Raw genomic sequence first — 19669 nt, 5'->3', positions numbered from 1 at the left:
GGTGGGATCAGGGCTGGCTGAAGACATCTTGACACCTGAGGTGAACCACAAAATGGTGGTCCCCCAGTGAGGAAAGAAGGAATGAGTGAAGCGCCACACCAGGGAAATAAAGCTCTACATTGGGATCTGCTGTCCCTGTGGCTCCTGCTGCCCAAGGCAGTCGTCTCACCTCACCTCATGAGTTGGCTGGCTCTGGGTGGGATTCAGTTACATACCCCCAAATTTGGGTTGCACAGCTGAAGTTGATTTGGATCTCTTGTGCAACAAGCCCGCTCTCCCCTGCCCACTGAAAAAGACTCTTTGCTATAAGGAACGTGATGCGAAAATAAACTGGAAAGTGCAGAATTAGCTTTGCTTGGCACAACGTCGTCTAATGTCCCTGTAAACGAATCAGAATGAATGCTCAACAAGTAGCTGATGGCATCTAATCTCCTCACAGTCAAGTCAGGATGAATGTTCAATAAACAAGTCAACTGGAAGTGACCAAAGTTTTTGTTATAAATTCTCTGGATATAGGCACATGGGACTGGGTTTTTGTTTAAGGAATTCTGTAATGTGCCCTGTAAATTGATGGTGCTGGATTAATAAGTCATAGCAATCACCGCTTGTATGCATTTTTATTCACTATCTACTTCAACTAACCCAACCTTCTTTCTCCATTCTTCTCTTACTCTTCAGAAACGAAAAGTAGCAATGACACTAGTTAACTTGGGTTGGAGCACCACACTCTAATTGAAGACTAATGGAGCACAGCAACATTGACATAAAAAGAACCCGCAAGTGTGTTAAGTTTTCAATTCGCGTAGGTGATGGGTCTCTGGAAGCCTGAGAATAGACAGTTTATAGAACCAGCTCCGACATATTTCCACCCCGCTCTGACTCAGGAGTCCTCTGCTCATCTGAATTCTCCTTTAATCAGCGAGAATGTTAGTCTGATGGAACAAGAGGCAAGTTTTTAACCTGTTGCCCTAGTCAAGGTCAGTCTATTGGGAGTCAGGTATGTGGTATAAGTACTCCTCTCCATCACCATATGCTCCTGCTTCCAGCTCGTCACTTGAAACAGCCATTTGACAAGCCGTCTCGATAGATACTGCTGCAGAATACGCTGACATTTCTAATGAAGCCCCAGGGACCAATAACACTGACTTTCTCAAGGTGGCACTGATAGAATGTTTCTCTGGTTACAGGAAAAGCATTCCGAACCACTGAGACTGCAAAGCCAATCCAGAAAATGGCCTTCATGCGTCAGAGTTTCATTACAGAGTAATAGATAAAGAACAGGATAAGCAATTAAGGACTTCATGTGGGAGACAAAACTCATCTGATCATGGCCTCTTTGGAAAAAAAATGTGCAGTGCTAACTCTTGACAACTTTCCCTTTACATTTGAAGTCAATTAGAGCCGTTCTGTTGATTGGCTAGAATGGGGCATAAATGAATTACGTAGCCAGGGGAAAGGTTACCGTAACTTCTGTCACAGAGCTTCAGCATGCTGATGACAATGTAGTGTGCATAGGCTCAGAGGATGACCTCCAAACCATCCTCAATATCTTTGCAGAAGCTTATGAAAAGCTTGTCCTATCACTCAACATCCAAAAAAACCAAAGTGCTGCACCAACAAGTACAAAATAACCCCTCTGCAGCGCCACAAATCCAACTCAATGGTGTAACATCGGAAAATGTCGATCACTTCTCCTACCTAGGCAGTTATCTTTCCACAAGGGCCAACATTGATGCCAAAACCCAGCATCGCCTGAGCTCTGCGAGTGCGGCTTTCTCCTGATTGAAGTGCAGAGTGTTTGAGGACTGGAACATTCGCAGGGAAACCAAAATGCTTGTTTACAAAGCTATTGTACTACCAACCTTACTATATAATTGTGAAACATGGACCACTTATAAACACCATCTCCAACTCCTCGAAAGATTCCATCAATTGTGTCTCCAAAAATTTTTACACATCACTTGGGAAGACAAGCGAACTAATATCAGTCTACTGGAAGAAGCAAAGATCACCAGCAAAACCACTAGTAGTCAATAGTTTGGAAGCAGGAAAGAAATCGTTGCAACACAGACTTCACATTGGTACTACTGATCAGTCACTACCTGCAACAGTGAATTAAGCAAGTTTTTAATGGAGACCAAATTACATGCTATATGGGAATTGCATGACTGGATCCTCTGGCTAGCGGAATAACTATGGGCAGGTGGTGGGGAGGCACTGCCAATTTTCTCACAGCAATGGTTACGGGGGAGAAGTTATTTAAACCTACCCATGTCAATTCCTGATCTAAATTGCTCCTCACCCAAATGGCGCTGGCAGTCTCTGCAGAGGTCCGCAGAGAAAGAAGTGAACTGTGGCCGTTTGCTCATGTGTTTAAGATTCTCAAACTTAATCCGTTTTGGGAGTCCATTCAACTCCCGAAATGGTTCGAAAACCAAGGCATGACATCTGATTGGATGCAGGAGCTTCCTGCACTCAATCAGAAGCAGCGGAAGCCACGTCAGATGTTCGGCTTCTGGAAAACATTCGCAAACCGGAACACTCACTTTCGGGTTTGTGGTGTTTGGGAGCCAATTTGTTCGGGATCCAAGCCGTTTGGGAACCAAGGTACCACTGTATGCTCAACCTGTATAATTGCAAATAAACTAAATATTCCAGTGACCCAAGGTAAGTGATGGAACTTCTTATCACTTGGGAGAACTGGGTGAGCCTGAGAATAAGAGAAAAACCCTCCTGGATCTAGTCTAGGGTCCTGCTCTCACAGTGGCCAACCAGATGCCTATGGGAATCTTGAAAGCAGGACATGGGGGCAACAATGGAATTGCCCTGCCAGTACCTTGGGGCAGTGGTGTGGGAACTGTCCTTGCAGTGCTGAGCCACTGAACATTGTATCAGCAGCATAACCTGAAGTAACAGATTAGCAGCTCTCCCACTATAGATGTACGAAGGATGCCATTTTGTCGAAGGATGACTCAGACAAAGTGTTTACAGGGCTAATAGTCACAGGCCAGATTACAGTGGTGCCTCGCAAGACGAAAAGAATCTGTTCTGTGATTCTCTTCATCTAGCGGTTTTTTCGTCTTGCGAAGCAAGCCCATTGATGGATTAGCGCTATTAGCGGCTTTTAGCGGCTTATCAGCTTATCGGCTCAGCTGATAAGCGGCTTAGCGGCTTGGAAAAGGGGGGGGAGGAAAAAACCCCCGCAGGAACTCGCAAGACATTTTCGTCTTGCGAAGCAAGCCCATAGGAGATTTGTTTTGCGAAGCACCTCCAAAACGGAAAACTCTTTCGTCTAGCGAGTTTTCCGTCTTGCGAGGCATTCGTCTGGCGGGGCACCACCGTATTTTTGAAGCAGGGAGAGCCTTCTATTTTCCCGGCGAGTGGTGGGAGCTGACACCATGTAGATAAATTTAAATTTCTCAGAGCAGAGTTGAATGAACAACTCAGATACAGGAGACTTTGGAACAGGGAGGAAACCCCCCTCCCCCGAGCTTGCTGTTTAAAAATGAAATAAGTTGTGAACTTTATCAAGATTATTTAAATTCTATTTAACAAAAGACCAGATGAAGGGCATATTAAAGAGTTGTCTTTGAAAGAAAGGAATGCTATTAGCTTAGGATCTTCAGCTGTCATTTTGACACAAAGGAAGCAGTGAGATAGAGTCATTTCTCCAGGGCTCCGTCATCAATGAAAAATGGCTGAGTAACTAACTTCTACCAGATTAGAAAACCCCATTTCCTCTTTTAAGATAGCTCTTCCAGTTCTGTGATCCAGTGACATGCAGCCTAATCTTGCTGGACCACCCACATATTATGGGCTGTGAAAAGTCTAGAAATAGGGACTAATAAACTTTTCAATAAGATACTGGGCAAGCTGCAGGCTGCTGTTCAGCTTTATACAGGGCAATATTAATTGATTATATTTTTGCTTTTAACATACACACAGGGGCCATGGAGTAGCAGATGGTCTGGTGGGATGCCACTGCTCATCTGACCTCCAGGTGGTCATGTTGCTGTCTTTTACCGGAAAGCAGAAAGGCAAGCAGCTGATAGGGTTGGCCGGGTGCAAATGCCTTGCTGGGAGTTCCAGATTGGCTCCACCAGCGCAACTGCACGGTGCTGACCTCTCCAAGGCCCCATCTCTCCCTCTCTCCCTCCCAGTAAGCAGCAGTGACATGACCAACTGGAGGTCAAGTGAGCACCACTCCTGTCCACTATTGGGGGCCATGGTATACATCACCGCTTGGAATATTTGGACCAGCTGTATTGGCTTTGTATACAGCAGAGGCTAAGAATAGCGAAATCCTGGCATCCTGTTTCCCACAATGGCTATCTGAGTACCTCTGGATCCACCTTCTCCCACAGAGGGGGGGAAAAAGGACCACACATTTCCGTTGCACACACTTTTTGCACGTAACACTTGTTTCGTCTCTGAGAAAAAGCAATGTGGCAGCACGAAAACAACGCCAGCAAGCGAATCTGAAGAGCGATTCTCCAAGGCAAACAGTTGACTGTTTGCTAAAGCGTCCCGTTCCCCCCCCCCCCAGCCATGGCAAATAGGTTCATTGGAAACGCGTGTTTCTCATTGGGTGCAGTTCTAGCCTTTAAGTGAAGGAAGTCACAAGGGAGTGAAAAGAACATCTGGAGGTTGGAGAGGCAGCTTCCTAGCTCCACTATCTCAAGCATAGCAGGCTTCATTTTGGGAAAAGAGAGGGGGGGGGAAGCTTCCTTCAGACATGCTCAATTCTCAGTAGCATTAAGGGGCAAGGAAGAGCCTGAGAAATATCGGAGAGCCAATATATGCTCCAGATGCACGGAAGGACTCTGCGACTTAAAAGCACTCTAGGATTAGAGATAAGATCTGTCCTTTTTGTTGTTTATTCAGCACAGGTCATGCAATAAATCCTCCAAATGCAGCCTAGTTAAAATAAATGAAGTTATTTCCCACCACCCCACTCCCTAGACACAATCCAGGCAAGTGTGTGTGTATCACAGGCTCAAATGCAGACGGAGGTTGTTGCTTGGCTGGGAAAGTTTCTGACACTCACTTTGTCTTTGCACTTGGCTGCTTTTGGAATGAACATTGGAAAAGTGACAGAAGATAAAACGCTGTCATTTGATTTATCACTCTCTTATCTCCATGGTCAAATGATTGCTGAGCTGTTCTTTTTTGGCCTGCCACTTCTGGAATGGCAGGAACTCGGCCTTGAGGAGCACAGCCAGGAGCCCGCAGGGGAATTCTACTCTGAGGCATGTGGGAGAGGAGGAGGAGCATCTGCCTGTGACCATAGCAGGGTTTGAGGAGGGCAGGAAGGTGATTGCAGCAGACCCGGCTAATGCCTCCTTCAAGCAAACGTTTCCCAAATCATGTATTGCGAGAAAGTTGTTAAGCGTGTAACAGGAGAAATGGCCGTGTCTCCAGTCTTTCCAGGGAGCATAGAAAACTGGCCTAGAAGCTCATTTATGAGTGGTTGTGTTTACACTAAAGTGAAGAAAATGTACTATTCATATGCTCATGGCATGTTCTCATTCATATTTTTGCTCTTTCTCTTATGCTGGAAGTTAGACTAGATGGACCTTTGGTACCATCCAGAAAGGCAATTCTTATGTTCTTAGTATTTTTCAGCTAGTATGCTGCAGGGTGTTTTTTGTTTTAAAAAAACATTTAGTTTCTACTACAACTGCCACGTGAGCTACTTTGGCAGAGTGGAACTCTGGCACAAAGATAAGGCACTTGTTACTGTATTGCACAAGTGCACAAGTCCCATAAGAGATTTTTCTTTTAAAGGTCAGTTTTGTAAGATCCATCCCAAGAGACAGTCCACTTATTCTGGCAAAACTAGATACAGTAGAAAAACAAAAAGCATCAAAACTGGGTGAAGTCTGGAAGGACTGTACTTGCAGCCAAAGCAAAAGCTTCTGTGCAAATTGCAACAGGGAATCTTGAAGTGGGCACACAGCAGCAGAGAGACTATTTTTCTGTTGTCAAAGCTTCCATAAAAGCAGAGAATCAAGCCAACTTACATCAGCTCATGAACAGGACTGCATTGGTGCTATAGCTGTATGCAGAACCGAATTGAGCTTTTTTAATACTTTTGTGATTATAGATACCAGGCATAGCCAAACTCAGCCCTCCAGATGTTTTGGGACTACAACTTCCATCATCCCTGACCACTGGTCCTGTTAGGTAGGGATGATGGGAGATGTCGTCCCAAAACATCTGGAGGGCCGAGTTTGCCTATGCCTGATAGATACTATGGGTGGAATGCAGCATAAGTGGTGTGTTTGTGAGCGGAGCAAAGTCTGTGCATGCAAGAAGGCTTTTCGACCCTCTCCTCCCACCCCACATCTCTTAAACCTGCTCTCCCAACACTCCAGAGCAGATTTAGGGGGAACCAATGGGGAAGATGGGGGGGGGGAGGAGGAAGTCCTGTTGTGTGAGTGAACCTCATTCTGCACACCCAACTTTGTTGCATTCTGCCCCGATATATTCTCAAATGTATATCCTGTCTTCCTTCCATAAGGGAATGAACTCACAGTGGAATGTGTGGGGCTCCCAAGTGGCCCCCCCACCCTTCGTATCAGCAAATTTGCTGTATCATGTGGTTTCAAACCAAAGGCACCATACAGCCAACAGTGTGAAACCAACTGGTGCAACAATACTCTGAGTGCATTAGCACTTATTTTGAAGTTAGGATCCTGCACCCAAGAAATGCAGACAAATGCACTCACCTACATTTCTGCACCCAACACCCACGATGGGAAAATCCCACTGGTACTGTTCCTTAGTTTTAGGAAGACATCCCTCACCACCACCACCACTGACCCTTTAAGAAGAACCTCGAAGAAGAATTGGTGGTCTTTTGTGTTTGGTTCTTTCCCTGGATTCCCCCCTCCTAGGTTTTCCCTCCTCACCTTGGTTTCCTGATCGCTGTGCTGACTTTCCAAGGGCCCCAAGGGAACGAAATCTATCAATCAAAGCTAGAGTGTTCTAGCCATCATACATCATGACCCCTGCAAAGAGCCTTCTGGTTTATAGTAGTCCCACTGAGGAACTCTCCACCACCCCTTTACCTTGGAAGAGGTGATGCCCATGGTCTAGTCCTCCTTTTCTCTTTGTTTCTTTCTTTGCCTTTCTAGCTCTCCAAACAATAAGCCATTCAGGGAAGGTGAAATTTACATTTTTTGCTTCTTTCTTTAACCTGATTTGCTTTCCCACCTTTGGCTTCTATCACACTCCTTTCTCCTTATTAGCATTCCTTTTCCCTCCTTAAAGGTAAAGGTAAAGGGACCCCTGACCGTTAAGTCCAGTCACGGGCTCATCTTGCTTTACTGGCCAAGGGAGCTGGCGCTTGTCCGCAGACAGCTTCTGGGTAACGTGGCCAGCAAGATTAAGCCGCTTCTGGCGAACCAGAGCAACGCACAGAAATGCTGTTTACCTTCTCGCCGGAGTGGTACCTATTTATCTACTTGCACTTGACATGCTTTTGAACTGCTAGGTTGGCAGGAGCAGGGATGGAGCAACAGGAGCTCACCCCGTCACGAGGATTCAAACCGCCGACCTTCTGATCGGCAAGCCCTGGCTCTGTGGCTTAGACCACAGTGCCACCTGCATTCCCTCCTTAGTCTTCCTCAAACAATGCTCCACCTTTCCCAGCTCCTCTGTAGATTTAATCAAATAACAACCTGTTTCAACTGAGTCCTATCCATTTTTGTAATAAACCAAGTATCAGAGCAATCTAAGTTCGGGTTTGTTGCCTTGTTGCTCATGTCCTCCTGGACATGCCAGTTTTCCCTACGGTGTGCCATGACTCTAGATTGAAATACATGTTCCTTGAGTTAATGTGTGAAATCACATTCATGTGTAGACATGGACATACAACACAAGAGAACAACATGAGAACGAGTGTCTAAACTGGGTTTCTGCATAGCTTCCATAGATATGAGTGGGGCTTGCATGATAGCCCTACAGAAGCAGCATTAAAAGGAATGGAGTTTGTGTTGTTGCTTTTCTGTGCTGCTCCCCAAGCCCAGTAGTGGAAAACTTCAACACACTGCAGTGCACAATCTGTTCAAAAAGCAGGGTGACGTTTGCCTAGAAGCCCTGAATACCAACTCTACCTGCTTTGCTTTCAAAGCCAAGTGCAAGCTAGGTATATTGGGGTCAGGTTTCACTTGACGCCCTTAAGCCAGGAGAAGAAGGGCTTTTCCTAATTCATGGCAAGTGCAGAAATAGAAAAACTCACCGGCGCTGACAGTGATAGCTTCAATGAACTGTTCTCTCCAGCTGTTTGTTCCAACCACAAGAGCTAGGTTTGTCTTCTTAATGAGCTTGTCCACGGTGTTCTGCAGACGGATAGACATGCGTTAGAAAGCTAAGCACATTGTCACTCCAGAGGCTTGAGCTCACGGAAAGAAATCTGAAACCCCTGTGAAGGATGATGGCTGGCTTCAGAACATTTATCAGGAATAAAAGTGGCTGGAAATGTACACACATGCAACTCACCCTCCCCACTCCATATTGCTCAAAAAGAAGGTTTGGACTGTGTTTGCAATGTGCCTATTAGAATATTGTTTGTATTATGCTTCTAAGTCTCCATTTTGCATTTAAAAGGCCTGGGATATTTGCACTCAAAGAATTTCCATAAATGTTTTCGAAGTCCAATCCTATATACGGGAATAGAACCTAGTACTGCCTGCTCTTATTGCTTGTGGACTTCCATGACCTCCGGCAGTGGCTTTCCAAATCACCCACTTCCTGTTCCTCCACTGAAAAGGCCAGAGATTGAAGCTGGGGTGAAAGAAAGACAGAGCAAGAACAGATGCACAAATCCGCTCCACTTCCCAGTGGGGAGGAGTTGCGGTGGACTGCGTGGCCACCCACTCCCTTCCGGGGGCGGGGGACTTTGTCCCCCGTTGCCTGGGGGGGATCCCGGCCATGTCAGAGCCCGGCCAGCCAATTCGCTGGCCGGGGGGGGGGCGTGGCCAGGGCCGTTTAAATGGAGGAGCGATCCAGAGAACTTCCTCTTTGGCTCGCTTCCTCAATCACCCACCCTCCCTCCCTATTTTGCAGGTTAGACAATGGCCTTGCTATGGACTTCGGTTGGTCGCCTTGGTTGTCCGAGGGGCCTGGTAGGAATTTTTCCACTTGGCAAATTGGCACTGACCACTTGGTTTTCACCTACCTCGTAGCAATTGTCACAACTCTGTTAGGGTTGCGGTTAGGCATTGTTTGACCTTGTGTGGGGGAGGGGAGGTGTGTACCCTTATCCTTGTTAAGGGTATTCCTTTAAAGGAATCCGGGGGTGTTGATCTAGTCTGAAGCCCGGCTGGGGACCAAGGCCTTGACACGACACAACGGGAACACCAGGGGGAGCTTGAGTTGGTTCGCATCGACAGGGCTCCCCCTACCGGTGGCTTACCCTTACTGGACTTCCTGCACGATGGGCAGGAGTCGGGTATAGTCAGGTCCAATCAATGCCTAAGCCAATACCGCTCACATTCTGTAGTTTCAATAAAGTTGTGGCCAAAATTTGCCCAATAACATAAACCTAACATTCGTGTCCTTGTGTGAGTTATTTCCATTGAGGGGGTGGCTGTGGGGTCTCGACACGCAACAGATATGGTTTCCAACACCTTGTGAGGAAACTGCTGAAAAAGACCTTCAAAACTGCCAGTATGCCAGAAAATTTCTTTTTGTGGCCATCCTTGATTTCCTCTAAGTCAGAATGTACCCTTGTCTGCATTTAGCATCGATCTTCTCTACTTGTATTGAACCTGGGATCCCCTTATGAGGCAGTTTTATTTCCCAGAATGCAACTAACTAAAATTGATATGCATTACATACGGAGACCAATAGCTTCTTCCCCTTGCCAGTGAAACTTAAGAGGATTTTCTTAAAAACCACGTAATGATTAAAACTCAGTTGGGCCATCTGGGGCCAGATAAAATTGCTTTGGGAGCCAGTGGACCATCCTTGATTTAAGAGACGCTCAGGATATTTTGGCTGAGTGACACAGAAAATGTGGAGGCAGTGAACTCTCCCTGCCAGCCAGTAGTGCTCCTTCCCTATTTGCGTATGGAAAATTCTGCCTGATGGAGAACAGAAAGCAGCGTGTAAAGCTGCAACATCTGATTTCCCCACGACAGCCCCAGGGAATGCAAATAAAGAAATAAATGTGTCATTCGGAATGTAAATGTGATACAACTGTTAGTGCTGTGGACCAGTCTGTGTTTCCGCTGTAACGGAAAGAGCCAGAATGGTGCAGTAGTTAGGGAGCTAGTTTTAGGCCTGAGGAGACCTTTAGCTCACAGAGTGAACTGAGCGATCTGCTCTCTTCTCTCACAACCTAAATCACATGGGGATGCTGTTGTCATGAGGAGGAAGGGAAGCAGGAAGGAAAGCTGCTGCTGCTCCAAAGTCTTTGGAGGGATAATCAATTTGGAGTCTTTGGTGGGATGTTTTAATTTACATTTAACAGCTTGTGGTCCAGGATGTACCTTACGGACCAATTGGTTTCTTATCCCTCCCTTTAAAAGACATCTGAAGGCAGCCCTGTTTAGGGAAGTTTTTAATATTTAATGCTGTATTGTTTTTAACACTCGATAGGGAGCCGCCCAGAGTGGCTGGGGAAACTCAGCCAGATGGGCGGGGTATAATTAAATAATAATAATAATAATAATAATAATAATAATAATAATAATAATAATTAATTATTATTATTATTATTATTATTATTATTATTATTATTATCCCTAAGGTCAGTGGTCCCCCATGGATTGGTATCAACCAGGAATTTTGGGGCCCAATTTTATGGAACTCCATTCCAGTTGAGATCAGACAAGCCACCACCCTGTTGAACCTCTGGTGCCGAATGAATACTTCTTTTTTAAAAGATTGAAAAATTCAGAACACTGAATTCTGATGCCATCGTTTTAACAGATTTTCTAGCTGTATCGGTTCAGTCTACCAGTACACCTCTTACAGATTATTTTAATTAAGCGGTCTACGAATTGCCAAAATAAATAACAAATGGATAAGGTTAGAAACCGATATTCTGAAAGGCATGGAAGACCAAAGTTTTCTCTCAAGATATGAGCTCCATACCTGTGCCCTGCGTGTGTGGGGCTCTCACCTGTTGATGCTAGGAGTGGGGTGGCACTGTTGGCTTCGCTCCTGACAGTGTTTCTGGGCTAGCCATGCCCCCCCAACATCCACACTCAATGGGTAGACCTTGGGGGTGGAGCTATTCTGGACAGGTGACTTGGAGAGTGAGCCAGAAGCACACAACCTTACTCCTATTGCAACGAATGAGATCTCAACATGTGTGCAATGAACAAATAGGACTTAACTATATTTCACAATCTGAGAATCTGGAAGTACTTTGTGCATGTTGCTGTCACCTTTGAGAAAGGCTTATTTATATCAGGCACATTTTTAAAAATCCCAACAGAACGTGGTTCTGGGTGCATCATTTAACTTCCCGAGAATGTTTGCTTTCATTTTTTTAAAAATATAGTCCTTATGATTGCTTGGGGGGGGGAAGACCACAGAAGGAAGAGGAGCAGCTGAGCAAGGCTTCCAGTGGCATAATTCCTTGCCCCTCCTTGTGAAGATCAGCATAACTTGACTAAATGGTGCAATCTGCCTTTTCTTGGGACAGAATTCGTTATTTTTTTCGGCACAGGAAAACACAGACCTGGCCTTATGCTGTGCCATTTTACACAGATTTGATCCCGATTCAAAAAGAGGGCTGTAATAGTTTGGCAGGGAAGAGGGCTCATGGCAGCCCTATACTGCACCTTGAACTCGTAGGACTCCTCAATAATCACTTCCAGCTTCGTATGCTCCCCTAAGATAGGGCGCCCCATTTCTGCAATGCGACGCTCTTCCTCCTCTTTGCTCGTCAGTGGTTGCTTCTCTTCGTTCTCTTCTGGAAAGTGGGGGGGGAGAGAGAGAGAGAGAGAGAGAGAGAGAGAGAGAGAGAGAGAGAGAAGAATAAATTTACAGATTTTGAAATAGGGCTTTCACTTCTCCACAGCCAGCTTCTGTCAAATGGAGCTGAGACCTACTATTTATATTCAAATGTGCCCCATTGCAATGGCAAAAGCAGGCAAACATCTGTTATGGAAAAAGGACAGGCCATTAAGCAAGGGGCCAGCGCCTGCATGGCGAGGGTTTGCCTGGAAGCATTAGCAAATGAGATCACTGGCTCATAACGTCTCCATATTTCAAGTGATTGCTTCCCCTCAGCCACACCAATCTTGCTATACCTCAGCTTAGGCTAGGGCCCTGCTTTGGCAAATCTTTCCAGCTCAAGGAAATAGAGGGAGGCACTGATTCAGGGACTCCTCTCACTACAATGACGACGATGTATTTTAATATCATTTTTTCCATAAACAAACATACAAATAAAAATAGCACAAAGCAGTGACTATTCTGCAGAGGCCAGGCCCAGTTTTGCTACTACGAGTACATCGAGGGTCTACTCTGAGTAGGGTTTTTATTGAATACCACCCTTAAGATTTGTTTACGTGTACGCCTAAAAATGTAGCTGCTTGGAATCCAGCATTGCTGGATAAAATGTCTGGGGAAGCCTGGGCCGCCCACATTGGAAGTGTTGATTTTCAAAAAAAAAAGCTCGAAGCTCAACAACTTTTGTGTCCGGAGTTTCACTTTTTGAAATAGGGCAACCCTATGCTAGTGGGCCCCTTCATGGATCACTGCCTTGCCATGGCGAAGGGGCTTTTACTTTCTTGGGCTCCATGATCACTACAGATGGTGACAGCAGCCACGAAATTAAAAGACTCCTGCTTCTTGGGAGAAAAGCAATGACAAACCTAGACAGCATCTTAGAAAGCAGAGACATCACCTTGCCAGCAAAGGTCCGTATAGTAAAAGCTATGGTTTTCCCAGTAGTGATGTATGGAAGTGAGAGCTGGACCATAAAGAAGGCTGATCACCGAAGAATTGATGCTTTTGAATTATGGTGCTGGAGGAGACTCTTGAGAGTCCCATGGACTTCAAAAATATCAAACCTATCCATTCTGAAGGAAATCAGCCCTGAGTGCTCACTGGAAGGACAGATCCTGAAGCTGAGGCTCCAATACTTTGGCCACCTCATGAGAAGAGAAGACTTCCTGGAAAGGACCCTGATGTTGGGAAAGATGCAGGGCACAAGGAGAAGGGGACGACAGAGGACGAGATGGTTGGACAGTGTTGTCGAAGCTACCAGCATGAGTCTGACCAAACTGCGGGAGGCAGTGGAAGACAGGAGTGCCTGGTGTGCTCTGGTCCATGGGGTCACGAAGAGTCAGACACGACTAAATGACTAAACAACAACAACAACATGCTAGTGGGACTCCTTGTGCTTGTTCCTGCTAGCGTAGCTATTTATTGTATCTATCTTTATGTTATTTATTGAATTTGTTTGTCGCTTTATCTTGCCCAGGGCAACCCCCACAAAGATAAATTAAAGCCAAGAAGAATAAAAAATACACTAAAAATATCCCACCCATTTCTAAAAGGCCAAAGGCCTGGCTACAGTAGGAAGCAGTGAGAAGGACTATTGTTCTGTTCTTGTTCTTCTTATGCATTTTGTGTTTTTATTGTGTATTTTTGTAATGCGAACCACCCTGAGATCTATGGATGAAGGGTGGCACACAACTTTAATTAATAATAATAACAACTGAGGAAAATTTTTGTCTGCTGCTTATACCACATTTACTCGAATGTAACGCCCACCTCAGATTCGACGGTGCATTAGATTTGATTGCAAGCTTGAAAAATACCGTGGGCATGGCAAATACTTTTTGGGAAAATTGAGGTGCACATTAGATTCGATGGCACATTCGATTTGTGTATGTATGAGAGTGCCAGACAGGCCTATTTAGTTGAATCTGGCCCTGTGTACATGGCAAACAAGTGCTTGAAAACACATGTACCATACAAGTACTCTTCTTGGGTTATTAAACACCTTGAACGTAATGATTTTACAACCTCCTCCCTTTATAGGGCAATGAATATTACTTTGCTTACTTCCAAATGAGGTGAGGCAGTCTTGTTTTGAGGTCCTCCTGCTCAAGCTTCTGAGCATCCTACCTGGATGGCAACAGCTCCTTACTTCCTAGAGCACTGGGACTAGCTGTGAATGGCTGCTGGGTGCGCACTCAGAGGCAAACCTGGGTTTGTGCAATGTGCGAAATGGCCCTCGACAAGGACTACAGATCCTTGACAACTCTACTTAGTACAATGCACGTATTTTCAAACACTGGTGCTTGCTACCTTCATACTGTGATTTATTTATTAAGTAGCTTACAGACCGCCCAACACCACAAAGGCTACAGGGCTGTTCACAAATCAAACAATGCACTAACCATACAAACTTAAAAAGATTAAAAACAACTGCTTCCACGCAACTCAGCACCAGCACAGGCATATCTTACTTCTCCCCCAGGTTCCCCTCATACAAAAGCCTGCCAGAAGAACCTTCCCCCTACTTTGCTCCAAGCTCAGACTGTGTGTTTGAAACGATCTTTCTGTATTTTGTACCCAAGAGTACCAATGTGGGTGACTGGCAATCTGTTCCCAACCCTTGGTTAACGTGCCCGACTCAGAGCAAATTTAACTTAGTCCAATAAATGTTCAGGGTTCCTCTTTTTCATTTATTTTTTTGAGGTGGTGGGGAGCTGTGTTATGTACCCTATGGAATGCTCTGAACTTTTGCTGTTAGGGACACCTCTTGCATTCCGTGGGTCTCTGGCATTTCGGAATCAGAAACTCCAAATAAATCCATCCTCTTTTTGAAAAGAGACATCTGGCAACCCTCTTCATGTCTGAGCATGCACAAGTTCCTCTTGCTGGGAAGGAATTTAATTCTTTGCTCTCTGCCAGCCCCTTCAGTTCTCTTTTCCTTTCCCCACTTGTAAACCCCCCCCCCCCACTTTTGTTATTTGGAAGAAGTGAATCCGGAAGGTGCTAATGCAACTTGATTGGTGTTTAAAAACAACGGGAAGCAATTTGTTAATTTGAATGCTACCCAAGACAATGATGGTGGAGGGGAGGGTGGGCGGAAACAACTGTGATTTTTTTTGTTTTTGCTGGAAGTGCCTGAACCAGCTGCTGTAGCGAGAGCGGGACTATGAGGGAGATGCAGAGAGGCTGGGGAGTGGGTGCTGGCGTTACCACGAGGAGCCCGTAGGTGGCTGCAGAGGGCAATGCTTTGCAGAGGGCACCAGCTCAGAGAGAAAGGGGTCTCCTTTCCCAGAAATACCCCGGACGCTTGCATAAGTTATTCAAGAGCGGCAGACGCCAAAGAAAGGATGGGGGAGTTGGATTGGAAAGGAGGTGAAGGGTGACTCCCCCAAATGGGCAAGGAGTCCCAGTGGCAGAGGGAGATGGCAAAGAAAGGGAAGGAACCGTGGATGATGGGGTTTCACTGCCATGAGAGGTGCAGAAGGCAGAGGCTGAGCTAGAGACTACAGCAGTGGGTGGATGCAGTCAGTGGCTGACCTACCTACATTTCTGGGGCCTTGAAGCTTGAAGTGTTATGGGGCTACCTTCACAACCAGAAACAAGGTCTGGGTAAGGGTAACCGCTGTTATCTTCTTCGGTGGGGTTGTTCCATGACAGATCACCAAACCTTCACAACATCTGTGCTACTGACTCTCAAAACTTTGCAATTGTCGAAATATATATAACAACCAAAGTAATCCATTTGACTCGTGCGACTCAAATTGGCTCTACTAATTGTGGACTAAATTTGCTTCTGGGGACCCTCCAGGATTAGGGACACTTCATGAAGCTTAAGCCTCATTTGTTTCATATCAGATCTGCCCCTAGATGTAGCTCCCCGTGTGAGGCTGGTAACCCTGGTGACTCTTCCCCTTCATCAGTGGGACCACCTGGCAGTGGCTAGGTCTGGATGCTATGCCCATTTCTCAAAATGTACTGCTCCAGGGCATTATGGGAGAGTTAAATAGCTCCCCCACCCAAGGATAAGAATACATGCAATGAGAGAAAAGTCTGCAGAAAAAAATGAAAAGACCCAGTTGTATCCAAACAGCAGGGGATGCTGTCCACTGAGGCTGACTCTGATCTAGCAAAGTGGCTGAGAATTCATGAAAAGACCTAGTAGCTCCAGGGTTTGATAAAGAGGGGTGTGTGTGGCATTTTCAGGTTTCATTTATGATGCCAAAGTGCTTGAGGCAGGCAAGAAGATCACAAAAGACTTGGGAAAGGGCAGTGCCCCAAGAGAACCTGAGCAGATTTTGCCTCTGAGACACCGTTTAATTTCAGGCATTAGGGATGACAAAATATTACCTGGCAGGCAGCAAAAATAGGCTGCCATAAATAGCTCAGCTGGTAGAACATGAGACTCTCAATTGCAGGGTCTTTGGGGCGAAAGATTCCTGTATTGCAGGGGGTTGGACTAGATGGTGTTCATGGTCCCTTCCGACTCTACAATTCTATGGTTCTAGGACTGAAGGTTGGGCTCAACGTGGTGGGTTATAAGTTGGCTGATCTGGACTGGAATGATACTGTACCTCCCTATTTTAAAAGACAAAAGCAGTTATCCTTAAATTGTCAGAATCCTCTAAGGCAGAGGGATGAAAAGGCCTTAGAACTCCAGTCCTAAATCTTACTGCATGGACGGCTTGGTGAGTTATTTGTTCCTATATAAGGAAGGTCAGGAGCTCAGCTCATCATTATGCATTCCTCATATAATGAATAATCATGCACACCCTACTTCTCTCTAAATTGCTCCCTGATAACTCCTACTACCAGGGGAACCAACTTGAATAAAATATTGGGGGCCCCCAGATAAGCCCCACCCCCGATCCTAGTGCTGGTGAAAGTTTATTCCCCGCCCCTCACCTCACTTTTTATCCCCAAAACAGCTCTGTGAGGTTGTCTGGTCTCAGAAACAGTGCCTGGTCTGGGGCTACTCTGAATTCTTAAAAAGGGGAGCTTGAACACAACTCTCCCCAGATATAAGTTTTTAGGCATTGGGTTGCATTCCCACCACCACCCAAAATCAATGCAGGTGGGCTGCAAAATTATGCATTTGCCTGCTTGGACATATTTTTAGGACCCACCTTATTTCTGTGACAATAAGGTGTTTTAAATTGCTTTTAAATATTGCTTTTTAATTGTTGTAACCCACACTGGGACCTTGGGGCAAAGGATGAATTAACAACAACAACAACAACAACAACAGGTGGGGAGCTTTACCCTCCAAGTCATCTAGCTTAATTTTTTAAAATGATAAGCAACCAGGAGCTGCTTCCTCTCTTGTCCTAGCAGAGCTCTGTGAACTCAGTTTGCACTCTCTGTCTCTCCTCTAATCACAAGGGCCATAAAAGGTTTTTGCCCAGTCCTAGCTAAGTTGCCATTCAGCAACCCTATTACAAGTTTGTTTACAGGGCTTGTTGGGAAATGAAGTCCAAACATGGAAATGAAAGAAAGGCATCAATGCCCATCAACTTTAGGGTGACCAGGCCCCCTCAAATATTGTGTGTGTCAAAGGGACCTGGGCCCCTAGGAGTTGGTGCTTATTCCCACTACCTTGGATCTCCCCACCTTGGCTCAGCACTGGGTAAACAAGACCCAGACTACTTTTCCTCCTAGTCTCTTATAATGCACCAAGCATTTCTCTGTGCTTGGGTAGAGAGATGCAGACTTCCAATCGCCTGCTTTGCTCTATCTCCCCTCCTGATCTCTCTCCCTTTTATGTGCTAGTGGGGGGAGGCGAGAGCCTGCCAAGTGGTCAGTTGCAGCCACGCCCCATCATTTCTGGCCCACCTGTGTTTACTCCTGGTTGGGCCAGGAGTGCTGGTGTGCAGAGACAGTTGCTGACCATTAGCAGCTTCACACACTATCCCATCACAAAGCTCCTAAGAGATGAGTTGTATGATGGTTATGGGAAGAGTGAGCCAAGTCTTTTGTCAGCTTTTATTTGCCTACAACCTCACTTGGGTCAAAATACTGATTCATGACAACTTCCTTTAACTTAGGACGGGACAGATGTCTGCCTGGCAGGCTTAGATGATGCAAGCAGGCAGTGTGAGTTGCTATTAAAGAGCAGCAATTTGCCAGTAATTTAATTCGTACCTTATTTTTCAGTGGAACCCACCCACGCCCTGCTCCAATGCACCACATATATGAAGTCCTAAACTATTGCTAATGCACATTATCTGTGGAACAGAGACCCTGGCAAACAGAATACCTTGAATGTTGATTACAGTAGAAGGAAAGGGATGGTCTCTAGGATGTACCTTCCGGAAGACAGGTTTGCCTAGCAAAACGATTGGCAAAAAGTAAAAGATAAGTGGGTTGCTTTGAGTTTTGGTGGCCGGTTTAACACTTGGTGTTGTTAGATTTGGTTAGCTGCAAAGAATCTATTTGGTGAATGGCAACTTCATGTGAGGTTATTGCTATGACAATTTCCCACAGTGGACTCTCAAGCACCACCTTCCCGCATTTTGAAGAATAAACACAGCCATGAATGAGCCCGCCTGCTCAAGTGCTTCAAAAGATTAGACTGCTACTCATCACCTTTGAAATGGTGGCCTCCTAATGGAAATCTATTTCCAATCACAATTTTGCAGCTTAAGATTTCAAGGAGGGGAAAAAAAATGATTACGGCGAATGGGCACTTGTACATTTTTAATGCAGTCTTTATCATTCTCTTCTTTGCTATGCAGTTCCAATCTTCCCCTGGGTTCCTCAGAGCCATAGCTATGCTGTAGACATTTCTCAAGAGAAGTTAACAGAAATACATAAATTATAAAGTGCTCCTTTAGCCTCAGGGCTGAAGGGCTGGCTGCATCTGCTCACCTGGTCGATGCTGGTGGAGAAGCATGGAGTAAAGAGCAGGCAGAGATTAACAGAACTCCACTGGAGTTCTGGCAATTTCAGCAGACATGAAGAGAGCATAAAGGACCCTTGGTAGGTCTGCTTGATAATGCTGTTACTGAGATGTTGACCTTACTCAATGTCAAAGACACCAGTAAGTTATTAGAACAGGCAGGCTTCTTAAATTATAAGGGGAAAGCTGCTTTGCAAAAGTTCTGTGGATGGCATACGGGGCAGTGTTTAAAAGTGAATGGCTATCTTTATCACAGCATTAAATTCTATTTAGGATGCAATCCTATGCACATTTACCTGGGAATAAACCTCACTGGAACGTAATTCAAAGTAAGCATTAACAAATTTGCCTTGAACAAGTCTAAGATGATCTTGTTTCCAAAGACATGATTTCCCTTACAGATTACTGAAAAATTAAATCCCATTTTTGGTGAAAGAAGTGGCTGATGAATCCATTAAGTACTCACTTCTTAAAGGCAGTTCTTAAAAACAAACTCTTCTGCACAAGAGCTCTTCATCCTTAAAGTAAGAAGTCATCTTACAGGAGAGGTGGAGCTTTAGCAAGGGGAAGCTATTTATTTGTAGATTATGCTTAAGCCATCTGTGTCTATTATATACGTTGTTCAAAAATAATTGCTCGGTACAAGGGATGCGTAAAATTCCCCTGTCTTTTTCTGGAATGAGCTAAACTAGGTTGGATTTGGAATGGGTCCAAAGCTGTTCATTTAAGAGTTCTTCCTATTTCTGAGCTTCAGGCCTGGTTTTGCTCCAGGTTATGTCATTGGGGGGAACGACAAGACCT

General features: G+C 45.3%; 1 protein-coding gene across 10 annotated transcripts in view; it reads right to left on the bottom strand.

Annotated features, from left to right (window-relative positions):
• SLC8A1 (solute carrier family 8 member A1) overlaps nucleotides 1-19669 on the bottom strand; it is a 301894-nt gene that overhangs the window by 22327 nt on the left and 259898 nt on the right. For 6 of the 10 annotated variants that reach the window (XM_083494238.1, XM_083494240.1, XM_083494237.1 and 3 more), the window contains 2 exons: nucleotides 11802-11932; nucleotides 8246-8345 (listed from right to left, as the gene is read on the bottom strand). In XM_083494238.1, coding sequence (XP_083350364.1) covers nucleotides 8246-8345; nucleotides 11802-11932 — 231 coding nt within the window. Of the gene's footprint in view, nucleotides 1-8245; nucleotides 8346-11801; nucleotides 11933-18226; nucleotides 18296-19669 lie in introns of all 10 variants that reach the window. The other 4 variants (XM_083494236.1, XM_083494232.1, XM_083494234.1 and 1 more) reach the window with 1 other exon arrangement.

The sequence above is a fragment of the Podarcis liolepis genome (genome assembly GCF_965112155.1).
Source record: "Podarcis liolepis genome assembly, chromosome: 3".
Taxonomy (NCBI): Eukaryota; Metazoa; Chordata; class Lepidosauria; order Squamata; family Lacertidae; genus Podarcis; species Podarcis liolepis.
The sequence above is the reverse complement of the archived record's forward strand: the minus strand, read 5'-3'. Positions and strand labels throughout refer to the sequence as shown.